General features: G+C 36.9%; 1 protein-coding gene across 1 annotated transcript in view; it reads right to left on the bottom strand.

The window, feature by feature from the left end:
* The window catches only part of OSBPL6 (oxysterol binding protein like 6), a 71,717-nt gene extending 48,156 nt beyond the window's left edge, over window positions 1-23,561 (bottom strand). The window contains exons 1-2 of the mRNA XM_014954195.1: window positions 23,512-23,561; window positions 803-1,040 (exon numbers count right to left, since the gene is read on the bottom strand). Coding sequence (XP_014809681.1) covers window positions 803-904 — 102 coding nt within the window. The 5' untranslated portion in view covers window positions 905-1,040; window positions 23,512-23,561. The remainder of the gene's footprint in view (window positions 1-802; window positions 1,041-23,511) is intronic.
* Window positions 23,562-24,054: the final 493 nt, after the last annotated feature.

Here is a 24,054-nt window from a genome sequence, read left to right as displayed (position 1 = left end):
GATTTAGCATTCAAGGTTTCCATGAATAAAAGTTTTAAAGTATGTTTCTGTTCTAATCAAATTTTCAGTATCAACCTTTGCATTTGTAAATATAAATGTAAGAACCTCTCTGAAACCTAGTGGGTAGCTCTGATACTTTCTGAAGTGCTCCCACTGATGCTAGGGCCAGACTGTACACTCAGCTCTCAAAAAAACCACAGGACTCCCAAAGTTGTTTTGAAGTGAAACAATACAGCCCTCATCTCAAAAAGATCCTGGAGATAAGACGTATTATATCCACATAGGCAAGCGTCTCTTGGAAATGGAAGTCTAACATAACTTGACTAGTACTATATGACAAGAGACAAAAGTGTAAATTCCTAGTAAACCAAAATATATTGAAGTGTTAGGTGCTTCCATAAAGAATGAACAGTATGATATTTAAATAGAATTGAAATATCACATTGTAAAAAGATAAGACATCTCTGTTGTTAAGAAAAAAAAAAAAAATTCACAGAGGACATGAAATAATCTGAAGAAACTGTAGGTTCATGCTGCCAAAAAGCCACTTCCCAAAAGACTTCAGAGCATGTTTCCTACTTGTCTATGTGGTTATATCCTTCCCACTCCAGCGCTACACATGGTGTCCCACTTTAGAAAGTGTGGAAGAACTAATTTTAAAAAATCAACAGTTCTTGGCTATAGTGATATCATCCAGTGCTATAAGCAAGTGATTTTAGAGCTAGAGAGAAGTAACAGCCACATTATAAAAATAAATGAATCATTTCACCAGATGTTACAAACACCAAGATCTTTTCCTTACCTGCCTCCTGTCCCTTTGAGACGATGATGAAGAGGAGGCACTTCTATGTGATGGAGTAGATGTTTTGTGAGCTGGAGATACACTCTTCTCCTCTGAACTCATCTTTGCAGCAAATTCTTAGTAATGATCTTGTGCTCTTATCACTCATGTACAAAAAGGCAAGGGATAGTCTTCTGCATCCTTCTGTTTCACAGTTTATGGACAGCCAAAAAGGAATTCAATCTCAGCTGAACTGCACCTTAATAAAGAAAAGTGTGAGAGGAAAAGTGAATGAATACACCCTCACTCCAAAGTAGCTCTGCAGCAAAGAAATCTGTTTACAGTCACTATTTAATCCAACAGATCTCCCAGTTCTTTACTTCCCTTCCTAACAATTACCCAGTACAAATACAAATACATTTTTCTGCATTGTCCCAGAAGATGAAAGTGGTATTACATTATTTCAAAAGCCCCTAAGGAAAGGAAGGCTTAAGGAATTTTACAGCAATTCTCAGGCAGTTTACAAATCCCTGACAAGGGGTCATTATCACATCTTGCAGAATATCACATTATCAAGTAGCTCCTTAGGAGTTCCCATAACACACAAATACTACTGACCACCCCTTTATTATCAGTACTTCTTAAAAATCCTGCAGTTAGATTAAGAACTCTGAAAGTTGCTCTTAAAAGCAGGTCCCTCTTTCAAAGATGGTGGCCTCTCTGAAAGGGTGGACAACCCAGTTTCACAAATCAGCACCTTTCAGATGGGGCAGAGCTCACCACACACTGACGTCTTACTCTCAAAGACAACTGAAACAACAAGTTTTGACCAGAGAATGTTTTCAGCCACACAACTGTGGCCAGGGGTTATTTATCTTTTCATCTGGACAAAAGCTTCAGCATATTTGTTGAATCCCAGGTACAAAAGAAATGTATTGATGACGATAGAAGCTATGCACTGACCACAAACACCACCACCCCCCATGCCACTCAGGGCAGGGGGAGACTAGAGGTGTCAGGAACAAAGGACTAAAATTGAATCTGGGAAAAAGGGAGAGGTGTTTTAATGTCTTTCATTTCTTACTACCCAAATCTATTTTAATTGGAACTAAATTAATTTTCCCTAAGCCGAGTTTTGATTGCAACAGTAATTGATAAGCAGTCTCCCTCCCTTTATCTTGACCCACGAGCTTTGTCATCCTATTTTCTCCCTCCATGCCACTGAGCCAGGGCAGACTGAGCAGCTGGGTAGGCTGGTGGCCAGGGTTAACCCACTACAGCTACGGGGGCCATTCTCTTTGTTGTTTACTCATCCACTGCTATGTGTATTACCTCTTTGTTAGTATCAGATGCTTTTTCTCACTTACTTCTCTCCACCCAAATTTTTAATTTCCACCCAAGAACAGAAAAATAGACACTTAGAGCAGCACAGAGGACATTTGTGCCAATAAACTCAGGAATGGAGTTACAAGTCTCAATGCCAATAGATACTATGTCTGATCTTCCATTAACCTTAGATAAAATTGTTCCCTGAATGATGTCATCTGCTTGAAGCTAGCATCTGTCTTCTCTGCTACTCTCTCTCTAATTCTGAAATAGTGTCCTTCCGCATACACTGTGATGACAGCACAATGGTCAGCACAGCACAGCTAGCTTTAGATGAGTGTGGGGAAAGGTGCTGTCCTGCACCATGTGAAATAACATCAGGACAAAAGTGCATTAACCAGCACTCATACATGACTGCAGGCTCAAGAAATTATGACACATTGAAGACAGAGCTCTAGCTTCTCCAATCTCAACAGATACTCATGCAAGTATATCATCCTGAACCCAGATACTCACACAGAGTGAGCTAAATAATTAATTGCATTGTGCCTTGCAGCCACCAGCTTCCAAATACTGCACCCTAATAAACACCTTCCTACTGGAGCTGAGATCTGTGATGATTCACAAGTGACAGACACCTTTTCTACTTGCTGTACTATGGAAAGAAGAATGACTTCACTTTTTTAGTTATCAGCACTTTTGCAAGTATGAATCTCATCCATATCTAATGGATGAGCTTCCACCTCCATCAAGGAGTCTCCCATAGAATTACAGATCCCAAATGATATCCACAGAGCCCACATAGCATTCCAGAGGGGTGACTGGGAAGACTTGGCTGTTCCACCAGTCAAAGATGCCCTTATAGCCTGGACATCTTAACAAATTCTCTATTCTTTTTAGGATGACAAGTTCCTCCTAGAAGAAGCCTAAGAAGATGCATTGTGTCGTTGCTGCTAGAGCCAGCTCCAGCAAAACAGAGGTTGCAGGAAGAAAGACAGGCTGCACAGCACATTTGTTTCAGAACTTCAGAGAGAAAACATCATAAAGTTGCACCCAAAGAGAGGTGTTTTTCCTTCTACCCTAGCATACCAGGGATAGCTGATCTAGTTTAACAGCATTTTCATATCCTAGAGATGCATTAGGCAAATTTTAGCCAGAGATGTACCAACAGTGATATCTCAAAGTCTATGCAATTTTCAAATAAATCAAAAATCAAATTACAAAAACTAGAATACAAAAATTATAATTCTAGTTCATAAAGCTAAGCAGAACAGTTGGGTTATTTAACAGCTAAAAGGACAAATTTTCAGTTACTTTCAGCTATGAGGTCACTGGAAATTTTTTAGGAGAGCAGCCTTCGGGCAAATGAAAATCAAATTCTTTTTAAAACATCTGATCTTCACTCAGTTGACTCATGTGGAAAAATTTATATTTAGTATTGGCACAGGAGGACAGTGATCTGGCACTTCAAGAGTGCTTTTAAGGGTCTCGGGAAGTGTAGGTGCTGTTGTAAGAAGCAAACACAATGCTAGCAAACCGTACACAAGAAAGCAGTTCTGTAAATAGTTGCCAGGTTTGACATTCTGTGAAGTATGAGCTTTTAATTTTGAAAGGTATTTTTAAAAAAAATTTAAAATGGCTTACACCTGAGCCAGACTCCACAGTGCTTCTGTGCCATTGCCCAAGCATTAAGAGCTGAACCTATCTAACAACTTGCTGAAACCATGCTGGTTTATTGATAGCTGTCTCCCAAAAAAGATATGTAAAACTAAACCATCCCACTTCACACTACAAGTAGCAGCTATTTAACAGCAACAACAACTTCAGTACAAAAATTGATATTATTTATACATAGAATTTTCCAACAGAGGAACAGCTCAGGGCTAAAAGTCAAAAGAAAAGCTAGCATTGAGCCTTTTGTTACTGTATTTGCACATTGAATGTGGATTTTGTCTCTCTATATTGCTAAGAGCTTATCTTCCAATTTTGGCTTCAAATTTGGGTAATACATCTTTTTTAGAGCATGTTAGAAGGAATAAATGTAGCAAAATTGATGTAAAGAGATGCCAGTCTCTCTATAACTAAGACTGAAGCAAACAATTATAAATCTAATTTTTTGGCCAACAAAATCAATTTACCAAAATGAAACCAATGCTTTTGAGACATTTTTCATGGGCTTTTTCTATCAGTCAGTCACTGGCAATTTTGATATTGACTTCAGTGGGAACACAAGCTCTATACCACAGTAGAATATTTCTAGAAAATAAGAGAAAATTTTAAAACACGTTCCAAAACTATCATGTTGGTGTTTGGGTGGGTGAGGGGGTGTCCCCCTAGTAATTGGGCCTTTGTTCTGATACTGTTTTCTGACAAAGACCAAAACATCTGACTCATTGTACAAGGCCCATTTTATCAGACCTTTATTGCACAGCAAATATATCTTCAACATGAAAGTAGTTTTAATGATTTCAGTTGGACAACTCAAAAATAATGGCATTTGGGGTTGGACTAGAAGATCTCCAGAGGTCCCTTCCAACCCCATATCATTCTGTGATTCTGTAATAGTGTTGGTAATTGCTGCTTATCCAAATATCAAAAAAAAGAAACCTCGGGATTCCCCATTCTTTCTCTACTTCAATCACAGATTTGAACATATTTTACTACACAACTAGTTTTTCCACATTTATTCTTAATTCATTAGTATTGTGGGTTAGTTTGTTTCCCCCCACGCGCCCTCCCCAGCCCCGGTGTCTTAAATCAAGTATTAAATAGGTCTTAAAATCATTCTTCATTTCCTTTCCATCCACAAAGTGTTACTGTCTCTTTATGTCTCTTTCTGTATAAATAAATAAATGAATGTAAATTACATGCTTTATTTCTCATCTCAAAACCACTGGTTTTTACACTATATATTATGTTAACCAAGAAATCATGCCTTCTATCATCTGAAACAAAATTATTTCAGATGCAACAAAATAAATGACCGAACCAGCACCAGGATATAGTGCGATTATATTTTATATCAACGTTACACTAAATAGTTTGGAGGACAAGGAAACACTGAGAGTTATTACTGATTTATCTTCACCTTCTATCCCAAGTTACATTAATATGTTTGATTAATCTCTTAAAAGTATTTCCTTGGAATTCTGTGGACTGGACTATTCAGTAGTATAAACAAGACAGCTGAAGATGATGCTGTCTTTCCATATAAAAATTCATTACTTTCGGTTCTATTCACTGAATAAAATACATTGAATCTAGAGTTATACAGCTTTTCACTATTTGAAATTTCATTTTAAAATGGAGCATTTTTATGTTACTGGCTAAAATTTAAAAAAAATTAATTAAAAAGAAGGGGAAGGAATGAAATGGAGAAAGGCTATTTTTATTGGGAAAAAAAAATGTTAGTTTTTAAAAAGTCTGAGTGAGATACATACTCAAGGAGATAAACAAGACAATACACCAGGGAGCAAACTGGCCAAAGACTTGGGAAACAAGCTGTATAAACTGTGCAAAATAAATGAGCGACACAGAGGAGACAAGGAGCCTGTGGAAATGAATATTAGCAATATCAGAGGGTATTGCTGTTATCTCACTTTACAAGCTGCCACCATGCGGCAAGTCCATTGACACTGGGTAGGAAATCTCTGTCCTCTCCCAAAATCTGAAGACGTTCCACCAAGCGTGGGCAACTGCACCAAGTGCAGCGTGGTTTGTGAAAAAGTTATTAGTAGAAGCGGCAAAAACATACAAATACATGACTTGCATGAATCTGGAGTTATAAATAAACCTGCATGTCATACCCACCGAGAGCTTTCATTTATCTATTGTAACTCCAAATGAAGTCTGGATTCAAATAACATTTATGACAGACTTCTGTTATGTTGTTTCTCACTGTTTTTTCCGCAAGAATGCCCAGAATGCTTTATAGATTGTTTAATATCTTGTGTAGTATTGGAGTAATTTGAGAAGACAATTTAGGGTGCAGAACTGAGCCTCTAGACATAAATGAACCAAGAATAGGCGACTGTCACTGGCATTATTTCAGGCAAAGTTTCTTCACACTGCTCTGTCAATATGTTTTCATTGGGAGGGAAGAGATTTTCTGTGGCATTCTGCAGCTGTATAACACGGTGATTCAAGCACTCAGTGGAGGCCAACCTTTGTTCTCACATTATGAGGAGTATGTAAGTGCCTGTTCCCTCCTTTACTGCTGACCTTCTGTGCAGGAAAATCAGAATCTCGCTTTTCTACAGTACATCAGTGCTGCAAACATAAGAATATAATGGAAATAAATCATCTCAGTGTGTCGGCAATGCTGTGGTGATTTAATAGACCACTTATGGGAAATAAGCAATTTCTCTCTTTTTTTTTTTTTAATAAACAAGTCAACCAATCCCTGTACAGCCACTATTTGAGAATCAGACACATCATTTTAGCAAAACATCAACTTTTTAGGAAATGGCCTTAATCAATGCATTTTAAGATTTTTTGTTATTTGTAGGTCCTGTCAGAAATAAAGGGCCAACTCCACATTCAGGAAAATTATTGATTACCTTTGGCATGTTGACAATCAGGAAAAACATTGAGCAATCGTTCATTTTTAATTCAAAAAACAGCAATTCCTATCAGGAAAATCAATTTCCCACATTTTTCTAGTGCAGTTTTAATAGCAAAATTGCTCCAGTAACAACTCTCAAGGCTAACGTCTAGAGCAGTCATCAATCCTAGATAGATACCAAAACAACACTGTTGATTCTAAGGGCACCACTGATAATTTTCAGGTCCAATATTTATGAGTAGGAATAAATGAGGTGCTACAGGAACACTGGAAAACCTTACTAGCACTAAATGGTTTTTAAGGCAGAAGATATTAGAATTCATATGACTGTGTTACCATTTCCCTTTTCAAGTATTTTAAAAGCTGCATATTCAAAGTTTCATAACAAATGTACGTGTCTAATTGCAGGCATTCATAACAACACTGGCATACACAAATTCTCAATCTGATACTATATACAGGAGTACATAAAGCGCTTAAATACTGCCCTAAATCACTCTTTATCCCATATTCAGGAGGATCCAGAACCTCGAAGTAAAGACATTTTTCTACCTGAAAGGAAATTTTATTGAAGTGGTGGCTGGCCTCTTTTCCCAAGTAACAAACAGTAGGATGAGAGGAAACTGCCTCAAGTTGCACCAGGGGAGGTTTAGACTGGATATTAGGAAAACTTTCTTCACTGAAAGGGTTATCAAGTACTGGAACAGGCTGCCCAGGGAAGTGGAGGAGTCACCATCCCTGGAGGTATTTAAAAGATGAGTAGATGTGGCACTTAGGGACATGTTTTAGTGGTGGACTCGACAGTGTTAGGTTTATGGTTGGACTCGATGATCTTAAAGGTCTTTTCCAAGTTAAATGATTCTATGATTATGGAAACTGCAAATTATGCATGTGCAGAAGTGATGATGACCTGCCTGAGATCACGGTGTCAACCAGCAGCCTCTCTGCTGTGGGGTGACTGGGGCACATGCTCAGCCTCTTTCCTGTAGCCACTCCACTGCTGGGCTTCACCAAAACTCTGAGATCTCATGTTCGCTTACACGGCTTACTAGACAGTTAGAAGTGGGCATTTATCTCCTTCACCTCATTGACTACTTCAGCTAATTCAGCTAAATATATAACCTCATGTACATTGTAGCAATGCAACCACTAAACTCAATTGATAAAAAAAATCCCAACGTCTTGCTATTTTATCTTATTTCATATGATGATAGACAAAAGCAGTATTTACCCATTTTACACACACAATTTTCTGTAAACTCTTTCAAAATTAGATAATTAATTGGCTAAGACATAATGTTTATGTCAATAAGAGCAAAGTTTAAACCCATATCACTACTTGTAAGCAAGCATCATTATTCTTCATTAGGCTACCACTTCTCCTTGACTGATAGGGAAAAATGTAGCAGAAGTAATGGAAGAAAGAATACATACTTCATAGCAGTCGTGTTTTACAGCCCCACATTTGAAAACCTCCCACAACAAGCATTTGTTGGAAGAATTATGAAGAAATTAAAATTAATTAACATAGTGTTTCCTAAAATGACAACATTTATTAAATGCAGTGGTTTTTAATGTCCTTAAGCTTTGCTTTGCTGGTTCTTTTGGTTGGGCTTGGTTTTGGTTTTTGTTGGTGGTGGGGAGGGGGGGTGGAAAGAAGGGAGGAAAGGGCAGCAGTGGAATCTTGTATGTATTTTGGTTTTAAGAAAGCCAAATTCTATACACATAGTCTCTACACCTTAAACAGGAAAGTGCAGATCAGCAAATTCCACAGAAGAGTGTAGATCAGCAAACATCACTGAGACACTCCTATTTTCATGTCATCCTTAAAAGAAAGCAGTGTTTTCCAACATTTTACACCTGGCATGATTTCTTTAACACTGAGATATCGTGGATTTCCTGAGTGGCTAGTTCAAGTATGTCTCAATAACATAAGAAGTAAAAATAATATTAAAAAAAATTACTTGGGGGGGCATATTTGTCTATAAAACACACAATTATGACAGACATCATCCAATAGATGGATGAGGTCAAAAAACAGATAATCAGATTCAGACAAGAAGAGGTCAGTACAACATCTGCGTTTCCTATTTTCTGCTTGCCTAAACAATTATCAGTTTTCTGCCCTTCCAGAAGCCCTGAAGCATACATGGTAATTAGTGGAGTTCCAGTAAGTCCAAACCTCCAGTTTAGATGATAATTTCAAAATAAGCCCTCAATTTATTTGCATTCTCTAAGGATTACTTCAATAGCTGAAGGGACCCTAGGATTTTCATTAGGATGTCTTTGTTGCTCTGTGCTCCTCAGGCTATCATAGTAATAGAATACTATTGATTTGCATGACATGGAGATTTTTTTACATATTACAGAAGCAGCATATCGACCTGTGTTGTATGCATTTGTAACAGATTACTGTGAGTAGAGGGTTACACATGTATACATATTTAAAAATGCATGAATATAAATATGCAATATATACCAGTTAGACATTGAACAGGAAAAAGTAACTGGTAGACATTATCTCCTTTCTAGACGAACATGAGTCTAGAGCAGCTTTATAAAAAAAAAAACAACCACCAACCAAACAAAACTCCAACACATACTATTCCACCCCATTTTCTATTTTACTATTCCTCCACCCCATTTTAAAACTAAAAATATTACTGTAGGATTTTTGTTTCCATCAAAATTTTTTTCAAAGAATCAAATTTTTCAATTCTTGAAAAAAAAAAAAAAAAAGCCTTAAAGAGATTAAAAATTTTAATCAAAACTCAGGATATGCTTTAAAGAATTAAAGAGTTTCATGTGTCCTGATCTTTTTCATGGAAAAGTCCCTCACAATTTTCAACAATTTCTTTGAAAAAAAAAAAACTGCCACTTTTTTCCTTATTTTAGTAATGAATTTTTTCTTTATCACTGGGCAACTCGGACAAAGGAAAAATAGATTAGAAATCTAAAGACTCTTAAATTGCTTTATAATTATAGTCTCAGCCGAGCAGTGATGTAAAGCAAACAAGCTAATTTCCCTTATAAAAGGGCTACAAAATTTTTTCAGAAAAATGGTAATAATCTTCCAAAGCGCAGGAGCCTAAAAGATGCTTGTGGCCCTTGAAATCCATGTCTGGCTGTATTTTACTGCCCTTCTTTTATTAACCTATCTTTTGTTTGTCTGTCTGTTTTATTTCTACTACTTCACAAACATTATATTTTTGCTATATGTTCCAAACCTACCAAGTAAAAATTTGATTCAGGGCAAATTAAGAATTGCCTATGTTAAAATTTTGAATTTTGAACAGCATATCAACAAATGCTTGTAGGGAGGATGCCACAAAAATTCATTCCTGTCTCATTATAAAAGCAGTGTATTTATGAGAGCAAAAGCAAGACTGCAGCTGATGGAGTTTACCCAGCTCATGGAGAAGGGAGACACAAAACTGGCACGTTAGCCAGAGCTTCCACTGACCCTGTTTTTCGGGGTGTTAAATGGAAGGTCACATCCAAGAACAGAAAACGGGATGCAATTTTATTCTTGGAAGTAATTAGCTTGACAAACACTAAGTGTCATGGTGGATCACAGCTGCACAGGATAAAATAGTTAATGGTTTATATATAATCTGGGAAATATGAAGGAATAGGAAGGCTGTATTACCTCTGTGACTGCTACTAAATCACTATGTCCAGTTCTGCTGCCAGCATTTCAAAGACATTCACAAATGGGTTCAATAGAGAACCATAAGCATGACAACAAGATTGAAAAACATCACTACTAATAAATGATTTATAGAGGTCAATCTATTCAGTTTGTCAATGAGAAGATTGAAGGCTCACTGGATGACAATCGTATAGCCCACTAGATGGGGGGAAAGGAATTTATTATTAGAATACTTCTCAAAGGTATAATAAAATCTAACAGGACAAAAAGAAGAAATAAATATATGCAGGTTAGCAATAAGGCACAGATTTATAATGGTGAAGATAATTAAACACTGATAGAATACACCGAGGATTACAATGGATGTTTTTAGGGGTATGAGAAGATAGAAGATTTTCAGATTAAGACTGGAAATTTTAATATTTTTATTTAAAAAAATATTCCTAAAATCAGCCATCACTGCTGATTTGGAAGCAAGAATTCATCCAGGGCAGTCTAATGGTGCATTCCATGGTAAGAGCTCTAGATTGCTCTGGATCGTAATTGTCTAGATCATAATGCAGCCTCTCCCTCTCCTTTCGCATAATTGAAACCAACTAACCAACAAAAAGACCAAATCAACCTTGAAAAAGAGGGATAAACTAAAAGGAATAAAACTCCTCTTTTCTTAATCCTGATCTTTGGTGCACCCATTAAACTCTCCACTTGAGGTTCTCTCATTTTATCCTTATATGTCACTAAGCATTTATTAAGACTCATCTTTTGTATAAAACAATGTTAAGTGCTCTCCAAGTCTAGAGAAATATATATTCTAATCACTGCTAATATTTGTTTTTCTTACTGCTTTACAGAAGTCTTGAATATTTCTTGAATATTGACATATATGTTTAAAACATAAGTTTCCATGGAAGAGTAGGAACACATCATGAAGTCATTTTTTATCTCATTACTACCTGAATTTTTTTGCACCTCCTTGTGTGATGGTTTCATTAGAAAGACAGAAAAGAGAAATAGATTATTATTGTTCACGTCAAGGAAGTACCAAAATGCCTCAAGCACTTTACAAAAGCATTAGGAGTCACAGGTATGGCTAAAAAGACTATGAGATGGAATAATCATTTTTCAAGCTCCTCCAAAGTCTAAGATACATTGACTGGAATTAAAATGAGCACAAGAATGGGTGAGTTGCTCAGAAGTAGTTTCCTGATAGTACAGATCAGTGACAAAAAAAACCCAGTACAACTAAAAAAACACCTTTTCTCTCAACTCACAGCTGGTTATCTTGACTCTCTTGCATGAGTGAAATACATACTATTTCCTCTGATCACACTAAACACTAAGTCCTGCACACATCAGTAGCTAGATATGTTTAGTTCTTCCTACTTTTGAAATAGTAATTAATCAACACTCAGCTGCACTGACAAAAGAACCGTATAAAAACACTAGAAACTGTTTCTCATTTGTCATAGAAGGAACTCTCCACTTCCAATACTGCTAATAATTTCAGCTGAAATTACACTAAACTAAATTCCCTCTGCCTGTGCACAAAGCATGATCCAACAGAAAACAAATGCCCTCAGGCACCTTTCACATAAAAAATAAATAAATAAATAAATAAATAAAATCTGAGCAGCCCTAGAATATTCTCATCATTGAAAGCTGCATGTTCTCCATCAGCCATTGATTTCCAAACATGTTATAGACAGAAAATTACTCCTAATATGTACTGATTTTTATACATAAACAGATTATAAAACAGAAGACAGTACTGTGATCATCTAACATAAAAATGACCAAGGAAATTTTCCAGCTTAACTCCTGTTTGAAATAAACTGTATAATTTAGCAAATCATGCAACACTGATGCAGAAGCGTCTAGTGGTGGAAAGTGACCACAAATTCTAATAAGATCTTGTAAACATTAATCTCCCTCCATTTTTAAGAATGTGTGTGCTATTCTTCCATCAAGTGTATCTAACCTCAATCCTTAGCCAAGGAGCCTTGTTAAACCTTTGCCTACTACACAGAAGAGCTCTCTTCAAGTGGAAAATTTGCTAGGGCACAAATACATTGTATTTAGTATTGATACAAGACTTTAGGCATCTAATATCAGTTTTAAGCTTTTTAAAAGAATTTTAATAAGTTTGATAAGGTTTAGAGAAAAATTGGCATAATTAAAGAATTGACACAGATTTTATAGCCAGATGTGCAGAAAGGTCTGTATTTAGTTAATTAAGAGGAGGGCCAAAATGTTTCTTGAGTGCAATAGTAACTAGTAACTTTCCTCGTTCTGACTGCAACACACTTACTTGTTCTTATACTTGTTTCAGGATGCTGCTTAACCACATTGTACACAGTAGCAGAAATAATGTTCTTTGACAGTGTACTGGTTAGATATATGCCTGAGCAATTATTCCAATCATAGACGAATTCCACAATAGACAATCACATACATGCTCATAATAACCAACACGACACGCTTCCATCAGATTTACTAAAACTGGTGCAAGCTATGTTCCCAAAGATCCCCACCTTGCAAGGCTGTGGGAAGCTCCACAGATTATATCAAAACTCTGAGGGATGAAGGAAGGATCAAACTATAGGAACATGAAAAAAAAAACCAACAAACCAACCAAACAACAAAAGTCTTTGGACACAATTAACAATTGTATATCCATAACTTAGAAACACAGTAAAAATGCCAGCTGGTGAGCAATACTCTTTACTATTTCTTTGTGTGCTGAGAAACAACCCCCATTCCCTCCTAACAAACATTGCTGTTCTCTTTGAACATGATACACAGAAATTCTACTTACACTTCCCCATGATTAGGGACAGGACACATACATTTAGTACATTTTTGGTGTCTTATAGAGAGCACCAAGGTGAGTAATGCCTAGCTGAGAATCCTGTTTCATCTCTCTTTAAAAATGACTTGCCTTTTAACACTTCAGTGAGTGATGATCATTATTGCATGACCTGCTGCATTAGCACCACTTGCAAGACATTAAATTAGTTTTCCTCTACTTGACACACGATAAACCACAATGTGGCAGTGAAGAATAAGACTGAGAGATTCAGATGGAGCTATGCAATCCAGAAATAGGGTGCATCGAGCTTAGCCAATCAACTGAAAAATGGCTTAATTTTCCACAGGCCAGAGAGGAGGGCTATTCTGTGCTAGTGATCAACATTCACACCCACCATCCTTGCGAGGTGCTTGCAAGCCCTTTGATGCTTAATAACATCTCCATATCCCCCAAGTGGCACATGAATAACCTGTGATAACCAGCATGGAAGACTTGTAGGGATAACAGAGCAGCGGAAACACAAATCCTTAAAATGCCACTATATATTACAAACAACTTAACTTTTTACTACAAATTCATTTTTCCCAACTGTTCATGATCTTGCACTCATCTCCCTCAAAGCTCAACCTCACTGCCCCCACCCCAGTATTTTTCATTTTTCCTCTCCCTCATCCTGCAGCCACGAAGTACACACTAACTCCCTACAGACCCAGTCACTCCTTTATATTTCATAACCATGCCAGGTTCTTTTTCTTCTTTCTTTGTTCATGTTTTTCCCGCAAATTGCACACAACCATGATCCTTTGAATTTATCCTTCTTTTTCTAATCCAAGCTCTATACATGCCCCATTTCTTTATGTTACACAGCACAGCCTTGAAGGCTGGCTCACAGCAACAAATTCTTTAGAAACAATTTAAAATATCCTGTATTTGCAAAAAAAAACTGGTCTACATGGGAGAGGCCACAGCTGCAGATTCCAGCTATTAGAAAAATTAAACAAAGAACCTACAATTAGAGTTAAAAGACCTGGTTGTCTGCGTCCTGCCACTTTGCAATACACAGGTTTACACCCCAGCCTTTCTCTCTCTAGGGCTGAGATATGAGAGAGTTTTCCTTCAGGTTGATCTGAACAAAAATCAAGTGGTATAACAACAAGCAAAAGATGTCTTATTTCAACACTGCTAAACCCGTGGTACAATATCATTTTATCACAAGCTATTTGTAATTTTTTTTGCAAAACAATCTGTAATGAAGGGGCTTAAAGTGATGCCAGCAACAACATCAGCACTTAGTGCTTTTCAGCTGTAATTCTCAAAAACATTTTAAGAAGGAGTTTAATTTTAGCATAGAGTCAAGTCAGTCACAGCAGACGCGGAGTTTGCAAGTTGCAATCAATTCTCACAAAGTTCTTATTAATGATCTGAAATAACAGTTCTATTCAAGCTCTAAATGGTAAGTGGCTGCCAATTATGCACAACACTGTTTGTCATTGTGTTTTAGCAGAATATTTACCAGGAACTAACACATTTTCTTTTGTGCCCAAATGCAAAATTCCCAAACTGATATCAAGGGAAAATGTCAAACTGCCTAATTTCAATCTGACTCTAAAGAGACCCAGAATAATTCCTCAGTTTCATCAGTAAGAAACAATGTGTCAGTTTTTGACAAACTAAATCATGTTTTAAGGTTGCAACTAATTTGCTAATGTTGTCAGCAAATAACTGTTACCTAGTATTACCAATAAATATGGGTAACCTGCTATATTTATCAACATTTAGTACATGTTGTTAATTAAAATCACCACAAAAATACACTCTCTCTTATTTAGTTACAATCTTTTGAAATTTTTATTTAGTGGTCTATTAGTTCAATAAAAGACATAAAATAATTTCTTTTAAAAAATATTTTAATTTAAAAAACTCAGTGGATCATACAGGAAATCAAATTTCTTAATTTCAATTTAATTTTTTTAAGTTTCCCAATCACGCTATATTTACAATTTACTTAATCTTTTTTCTTTCTAGCTACATTGATAAGAATAAAAAAAACCCCCAAGTTTTAAAAGCCCTCTATTTAAGATGAATTTAAAACTTTTTTAAAATAGGTAACGTATAAAATGATGCATTGCTCTTCTGTCTGTAAATGCCACAGTTTCACATTTGATATTTGTAGTACACATCATTAGAGAGGTGCCATTTGGAGAGCTTCTCAGAGTAACAGTGAGGCAGACTAAAAACAAAACCTGCAGCAAGCTTTGACACACATCACAGAACTTTGAAGGTGAAAAATTGTGATTTCTTTTAAGGTAAGATGAGAGAGAAGGCAAAAGGATATTAGCAGCAGGGGAACAGTTTCCTCCTTTTCCTGAGCAAGCACAAGTGCCTCAAGTTGGCCAGCTGCTTAGCAAATACGAGCAGCCAAATGCAAGGTTCAGTTCTGAAAGCAACACTCAAGCATTTTGCTGTTTGATATAAGTTAACATCAAAGTGAATAGCAAATGCTGCAACTGAAAAGAACAGCCAAAAGGCAAAGCTAGCATCTGGCCCGTGCTGGCCAGAAGCAGTGACTCAGCTACAGCGACAGTGCATAGTAAGAGATGGGAGGAAAATCTAGTGGTCAGTAGAATTGCTACTCGAGTACAGAAAACTGATGAAGTTAAATACAGCAAGAAAAGGGTTCTTCTGCAGTCTTGACTATTTCCGTGCTGGTTGGCTGGACAGGATGAATCATCAGTCACAAGCACTAAGTGATGACTTTTCATGAATAGTCACCTTGCTTAACGCATAAAGAAACATAAGATTACTTTCTCTAATACATCCAGTTAAAAGTAACATCAATTAAGCATGAATTTAGATTGTTCTGTCTGAACTCAAACAGCTGAAAACACCATGTCGTCTAAAATTACATCTTGTCCTTTAATGCTTATAAACATGAATGAAATAACAGAAAGCCCTGATTGTGTTTCCTATTTGAGAACACAGTTACATTGTATCAAATGCATGAAGAAGTCTAAAAAAGCCACGCAATATACCAGTGAACTACATGGTATTTTTACTAACTCAGAAAACATAATCTTTCGTGCACATGAGGTAACACTAGATTGACCAAGATGAACTAAACTGCAGCGCAGGGCTAAAGTTGTTGCCATTTCAGCTCATGAAAAGATCAAGAGTGCATGGACAAGCTTGAAAAAGAAAACAAAAAAAAAGTTGGAATTGTTCCTGCAACAATTCAAAAAGGCTTCTTTTTTTGGACTGTTGTGATAGAAGTACAATCATATCTTTATCAAAAAAACAGGAATAGCAGTGGAAAGTTAGTTATATATTATGAATTTAGATTATGAATTCTAGAAATTGTCACTGTTGGAACCAGGATTATGACTAATTTTTCATAATTAAGTTTTTATACACACACGCTCTATAGGAAAGAAAAAAAGCAGTAAAAATACTTTAGAAATCTTGGAATATTTCATTAAAGTAAAAAGTTGATATATTTGTTTATTTACTGCTCTTCAGTTGTTTGATTGATTAATTATTAACTTACAGTCTCCTCATTTGTATGGTAACTATTCAGAAGACCAATCAAGAAAATGAGCAGTTCAGTGAAAGCATTTCCTCAAACAAATGCACTTTACTGAATAGAATGAAAGAAGGACTCTTTCACCCACACATCCTGGCTGATACCACCAGTCCCAGCTAAAAGTGTTGGTATTGTTTCACCTCTGTACGTAAATTCCCATATGCCATTTTGCTATATATATGGCCCATAAAATTTTCTCTACCCATCTTTTCACTACTAAATCATTTTACCATACTTGAAATAGAAATCAGAGTAGCAACACGATTCTTACGTACTTTTAACTCAATGAAATCTAACCAAAATACAGACTTTTCCATCTAGGTACGAGAAGGACAAACAACCAAACAGGAGCTGCTTCACATCCCTTCCATTTCACCCAGAAAATGTCCAAATCCCAGAGGGACTGAAGGATGAGGTACCAGTATCAGATGGTAGCAGGGATGGTCACACCCTCCCTTGTTTAGGTCATCCCTGCCTCTGATGGCAATGCTGCACCTGTGTTTTCTGCACGGCATCAGACAAGTTAGAATGAGGGTTCATATGAAGTATTCCCCTGTCTGAATAGGTTCTAAGGGGTACTTAGAACTTTTATTAGTTGCAGTTTGTCAACACTAAGAAGTCAGATTAGCAACACAACTTTTCTATATGAGTAGCCTTCATGACAAATTGGCCTGCAAACGTGCCATGTAAATGAAAGGAAGTTCACTTCCAAAACGTAATTCAGAAGTGCCTATTTTAAAAATTTAACTTAATGTGTAATTTACAAAAACTGATTTTCAAATCCAAAGCAAACTGTAAGATACCTCACCTTTCTTTCAAAAACAGACAAGCAAAACTGTCTTACCTAAATTTAGTAAGCAGCAAATAATCATAAATTAGACCTCTGCATTAAGAGCAGTGAGTGAGTGCAAACCAATCTGTATCTGCAGATGCAACGAAGTCAGTATGACTTTGCAGTATTTTACCCTTCCATAGTAATTCCTGAGATTCAGGGATATCTATTCAAGAGGAGAAATCTTGTTTCTTCTATGATGGGATTTTAATGAAAAGATATACTGAGAAGTATTTCAGAGGTATAAAATTTTTAAGTACTAGAAAAAGCACCAAAGAAAATAATTCTATTACCATGCACCTACTGTCACAAATCATCTGAACGAAATGCTTGCTCTGCTGTACACACGCGATAGTGTGTGCAACAGTACCCAAAGACATGCTGTAAAAGTGCCAAGCACTCTCAGCACAGTTCCAAGCAGCTTGCTGTATTTGTCCTAAACAAAAATAGAATATGGCCATTAACAGTTTTCTCAAGTTTGCAGCAATCCATCAGAAGCTTTTAAAATCCGAAAGTGTTAACGGCACTAGACAAGGCAGCGGCTTTACACTCCAGTCCACAAATTCCTAGCAACAATGTGAAGCATTTTCAATTTGTGTCAATAGACACAGAAACGAAAAAAAAAGAAAAAAAAATTCTATGACCCTACAGCAATTGCCAAAAATATTTCATTAAAAGAATGCCCTCTTTCATTAAAAGGATCCAGTGCTGATACACGTCTGGTTTCAAAATGACCAGTTACATCATTGGTATTTGTGCTTCCATTGCCTGGATAAAATCCTGCTACCTAGTTTCTCTGCATCACACATACCTATGATTTAACAGTCCCCCATCTTCAAAAAATGTCTCATAACCAACAAAACCAAACAATTTGTTATATTCTCCCTCCAGTTTCCTCTGCTTGCTTTTCCTCTGGTCCTTCTGCCTAAACCCTCGCAAGAAGTTTCACCGCTGGCAGTGCAAGAGCATTACAATCCACATCCATCCCTTGTTTTCTGGAGTACGGTCTGGTCTATGGTTGTTTCATTCACCCTCCACTGAAAGGATACACACAGGACAACTAAACCAATGTATATATATATATACACATTGTGTTACAGGAGTTGTTACTTACATTGCAAGGTTTATATTAATATATACCACAGGACTCAACCAAAACCAATGGCTCTTAAGATATGACCAATTAAAGGCTAAGAATCTTTGCAACTGGTATGTTCCAAAACCAAAACTGATTGATGACTCCAAACATCTGAGCTATTATTCATTCTTGACGGGTGAGGCTATTGTGGGAACCTTCTACCTTGAAACTGGCACCTCAAATTTTCATAAGCGCAGTCCCAACGTGTTTTACTTTGGGGGGTAGGGAAAAGACTTGTGGAATATAAACTGTAGAGAGATCCATTAAATCTATCATGGGTTTTTTTGCATAATTGTGTCACATTTCAGATGGTTATTTCCCTGACATACTATATACCACAGATTAGAGATGATGGTGCTAATTGACCGTTCCTAAATACGTGCTGCCTGCTGCAACACAAGGATGTAAAAACAGAGTGTACATCAGAGCTATCTCCACAAGCCAACACTGAAGTAAGAAGATTTTTGTCAGTGTCTGGGAAATCATAGCTGGATACTAAGCTTTGTCATGGCCTAAAAAGGTATTTCTATAACTTTTTTTGCCTGCTTTTTAAATGTCGTTCTTTACACTAACAAACTATTAACAGATTGTGTTTGTCAACATGATTTCTAAAAAAAATGGGTTTTCTCACACTCCACAATAAAAGGATGCTATGTTTGAAATGCTGTTTTTGGAACAAGGTGTTAAGCTGAGTTCTGACCCCAGCCTCCAGAGAATGGCTCAGCAGGAGATAGTTCCCCAAACCATTTTACAGAGAGGACAAGCCTGCTTTCCCAGACCATGTTTTCACACAGAGGTTTAAATAAAAATCCTATTTCATTATTTATAATGATTATTTCTAACTCATTGTTATGAATCCAAAAAGGAAGTTAAAGAAAACTAAAGAGCTTTTGTATTAATTAACAAAGTAATTATATCTTGTGGTTATTTGCTTAAACAAGCTATTTCAGCCTACAGTGGTTACCCTTGGGAACCTGTGGTAGCCAAGTACCGATACCACAATATTTGCCATACACTGTATTAATCCACATGCCAAAAAAATCAAAGCCAGAGGATGTCACAGAGACCACAGCAATATTCATTTTACCTGCTAATAGTGTCAGCTTCTTTAATCACATCTGTTAGAGAGAACCTAAAGTACAAAGAAATAGCCCAGCAAGAAGTTAGAGAGCTGCAGCAACTATACAAGATCATGTATATGGTAATGAACTGCTGTACGGAAAGGAATCCAAGGGAAGTTTTCAGTGGTCGTAAACATTTTGGGTCAGAGAGTTTTCCAACACACACAGAAATTTGAATCCAGCACCACCGAGTATAGTAAACACCCGAGGAAAGGTAATCTATGATCAAAGACAGCAACACACATAGGATCAACATTGTGTTGAGGCCTCCTTTACAGTCTCAGCATAGCAAAACAAAATTATGAATTACTGATGTGACAGATCATGTTCTTGAGATGCTACTTCTAACACAGCTGGCTCCTTTCCACACTGAGGGGGGAGCAACTAGAACATAAAACAGCAGCAAGTAGAAATAAAAGCCCCTAGAATTAATAGGGTTCTGCTCCTTCAAATAGAATTTTTTTTTTTTTTTGGTACTTCTAAAATGAGGTAATGATGCCTTCAGCTTGACAGAAAACAAAAATCCAAATAATAAAAGGATTACCCAGCAATTGTAACATAAGATTAAGACTGCGATATTAAAAAATGCAGGATGATTCAGCACAGAAAACAGTAAGAGAAGGATGCATTATAAGCTGCCTTTAAATTGTCTTGAAATTTGATTCAGCCAAATACAACAATTAACCCAGCCCATCCTCTAAATGGTGAAGTCGCATAAGAAAGCACAAGCAAGAGAAATACCAAGTAAAATGATCCAAGTTAACATTTTTCTGTGTATATCTAGCAAATATTCAGCTATTGTCCTTGACTTTAAAATATACAGCAAAAACAAATAGCTAGTATACAATGTAGAATTCTAATATTGTTTGATTTTATTAAAATGTTTGCAGGTTTTCTCAAACCCTTTATAAAGCTACATGTTTGTCCATCACAAATACATATCCTTCTTATCTTCATCTCTCCTCCCCTGCCTCCTGTTGCTCTTATTGCTCTGAGGGCTTCACCAAGCTAGAGCTGGCACTTCAGCAGGTCCCTTTTCCAAGAGAAAAAGCACTGATTTGTGAATGGCATGTGACTACTGGCAAGACCAAGTCAACAGTGAACGTAGAATATAACTCCAGCACACAAAGGACTCAACAGTGGCACTGATCCTGGGCGTTTTATGTAAGGCCTCACTCAGAAGAGGATAAAGGACAAGGAACAAGTCCTGCAACTTCTTTGTCAAAAAGACCACAAGGACTTCACTTTTCTATGGTCTGTGCATCCAAGCAAAAGAGTTATCACTTACATTTCTGTTGCTTTCCTCTTCCTCTACCACCAACTTTACATATTTGTGTAGCAACCATCATCTCAGTCTCCTGAGTGAAGCAAACTGAAAGCTAACAGTTCAAAGAATTTAGCACAAAAGAGAAACCTGTCGCGTATTGCACTTCCTTAAGTCAGCTACTGTTGGTTTGTCCCACTTTGAGGTAAAACAGAACCAACTTTCTGCTCAGTAATTTTACATCTTAGCTAGGCCTCTTCTAACTCTGAAATAAACAACATACTGCGGAGAAAACTGCTCGTTCTCAGAGTGATAAGACCAGTGTTTGTGCTACATGTCAAGGACTGGTACGCAGAGAGGCTCTTGCTTATACTTATTGCTATAATAACCAAAGTAACCCAATTTCATTATTTGTCCCATTGGAGGGTCGGAAACAGAAAAAGCGTAGAGGGATCCCACCTGTGGGGAGGAGGAGACAGGACAGGTGACCCAAACCTGACCAACAGGGGTATTCAATCTCATCTGTCCTGTGCTCAGTATAAAAGCTGAGGGATCAAAGCGTCAGTCTCTTTCTTCAATGGCTGACATCCGAAAAGGACTTTGTCTGTCCATCTGCCTTTGATCCCAATGCATGTGTTCCTCACTCCAGAGCTGGAATCCAGTTCCCATCCATTGCTAAGTTCAGTCTGGGACTTCCCCGGTGCCAGCTGGTGACATCATCTTAGGAGCTTGATACAGTTTTGTATATATTGTATCTAATCAATTATTTCCTTTTTGATTTTAATATTGGTACTTCATTAAAGTAATTTAGTTATATACTTATAAATCTCCTTATCTATTCCTCTCCTCTCTTTTTTGGGGGGAAGGGGAGTGAGGGGGAAGGGCCATCTGTCGTTCTGATTGGCCAATTCAGCCTAAAGCATGACATGGTTATACAACAAGAACCATTTCAAGAACATTTAATTAAATCATTCATTCTATTACCAGATTGACAGTAGCTTCCATTAAATGGAGATAGATTTTTCAAGCAAGGTTTTCTCCATTACTGCATCCACTAGACAAATAAAAGCATACAAAATGGAGATGCTAGAGAATTTCATATCCAGATTTCCAACATTCCATATTTTAATTCTGTCCTGGCTATCACTCATTTCAAAGCTTGGTTTCCTTATAGATTGATTTTTTTCCTTTGCCTGAGTCGAAAATGACTCATCACCTAAGTTATGATGAAATGTTCCAGTGATGGTACATTCCATCAAATGAAATAGAGCCAAAGTCTCGATGTACCCTTTCCTTAAAGAATCTTCCAACTATAAATACACTATCTGTTCCAGATAGGCATAAATTGAAGTTACCACTCTTTCCTTTAAAACCTCCAATCATGACCTCATGACATAAAATAAAGGAAGGGATGATAACGAACTTGCCTACACTGAATGTTCTAGTCCCACCCCTCCAACTAAAATACTCTTACTTTTTCCTACACAAAGTTGGGATTTTTATTTAGAAATCAAAATAAAAATATCACCTCAATTAATGTCATGTAAAAGTCTGCCACATAAAGAAGCTCCAATACAGGGTCAGTTACCTGGATATCTCTCTTTACAATTTCGAAGCTGAAAAGAGCGCAAGACAAGAAGGACTGCAATAAAAGTTCTAATTTCTTATGTTGTCCTGAATCCAATACATCCTGAATAAACAGTATTCATAGATTTTACACCAAATCTACTATACTTTACTATGAAGATGTTTGCCTATAACTGGAATTTTCCAGGTAGTCCACACCTATCAGTCAGTTCAACTCTCTTTTTGATCTACCTGCTGTGTATGTTGTACAGCACCATCTCCATAATCCTCTACAGGAGATTTAGCCATCACATAGACCTGCTTGAACAAGCTGACAACACAAGTGGCATGCCTGTCACTGACCTCAGGGAGACAAGACTCCCCTTTTTCCAAGTGCTTGGGAACTGTAAAGAGCAACTGCCACTTCCAGTCAAAACGGGTTTAGTGAAATCGGGGAGCTCAAAGCAGCACGTTAGAAAAAAAGAACAGAAGAAGGTAGTCATCAGGCTGGTATTCATCATCTTCATACGGTTCACTGCAATTGAATAATTAACTCAGTAGCTCCCCTTAAAAAAAACACAACACAACACAACCACACCCTAAGATACTGACTACTGCGCCAAGAGAAACAAAAATTGCATGCAATTACAGTTCTCTCTATTGACACAATTGCTAAACATGGGAGGTGATTAAAACGTAAAATCAAAGTGACATTCTACAGCTAACAAACAGGATAGAAACAAATAATAGCTATATCATGCAGTATTTTCCCTACAGACCTGTATCTGTTTAATCGTATTTTAATAGTGGAAGAATGTTAAGCTAGCTCTCTTTTGACCTGCTGTTTCACTGTAAGAGGGGTAGTGGTTTGCACTTACCTAGCACTTGGAGAAAATGGCATAATACCATGCCAGGAGAAAAAAAAAAAAAAAAAAAAAAAAAAAAAAAAAAAACAAACAGGATAGAAACAAATAATAGCTATATCATGCAGTATTTTCCCTACAGACCTGTATCTGTTTAATCGTATTTTAATAGTGGAAGAATGTTAAGCTAGCTCTCTTTTGACCTGCTGTTTCACTGTAAGAGGGGTAGTGGTTTGCACTTACCTAGCACTTGGAGAAAATGGCATAATACCATGCCAAAAAAAAAAAAAAAAAAAAAAAAAAGAAAGAAAAAAAAGCTCTTTTCATATTTTTTTTTCATATGTTTGGAAAGAAAGGAGAAATAAGAGGCAGAACAATTAAAGGAGTCTTAGTAATTTCCTGTTCGGCTGAGCTGGCACACCCATGTCAAATACCAGAGCTGTAATCCAAAACTCAGCAACAGGCAGAGCCCACCGGGTCACATTTTCAAAGCAGCAACCAAATCTTACTGTTCTCTAATACTAGCTGGTGGTCTACCATATCCAAAAAGGCAATGGT

This window comes from Calidris pugnax, unplaced genomic scaffold (assembly GCF_001431845.1).
Source record: "Calidris pugnax isolate Ruff unplaced genomic scaffold, ASM143184v1 scaffold103, whole genome shotgun sequence".
Taxonomy (NCBI): domain Eukaryota; kingdom Metazoa; phylum Chordata; class Aves; order Charadriiformes; family Scolopacidae; genus Calidris; species Calidris pugnax.
This window is presented reverse-complemented; position numbering and strand designations above follow the sequence as displayed.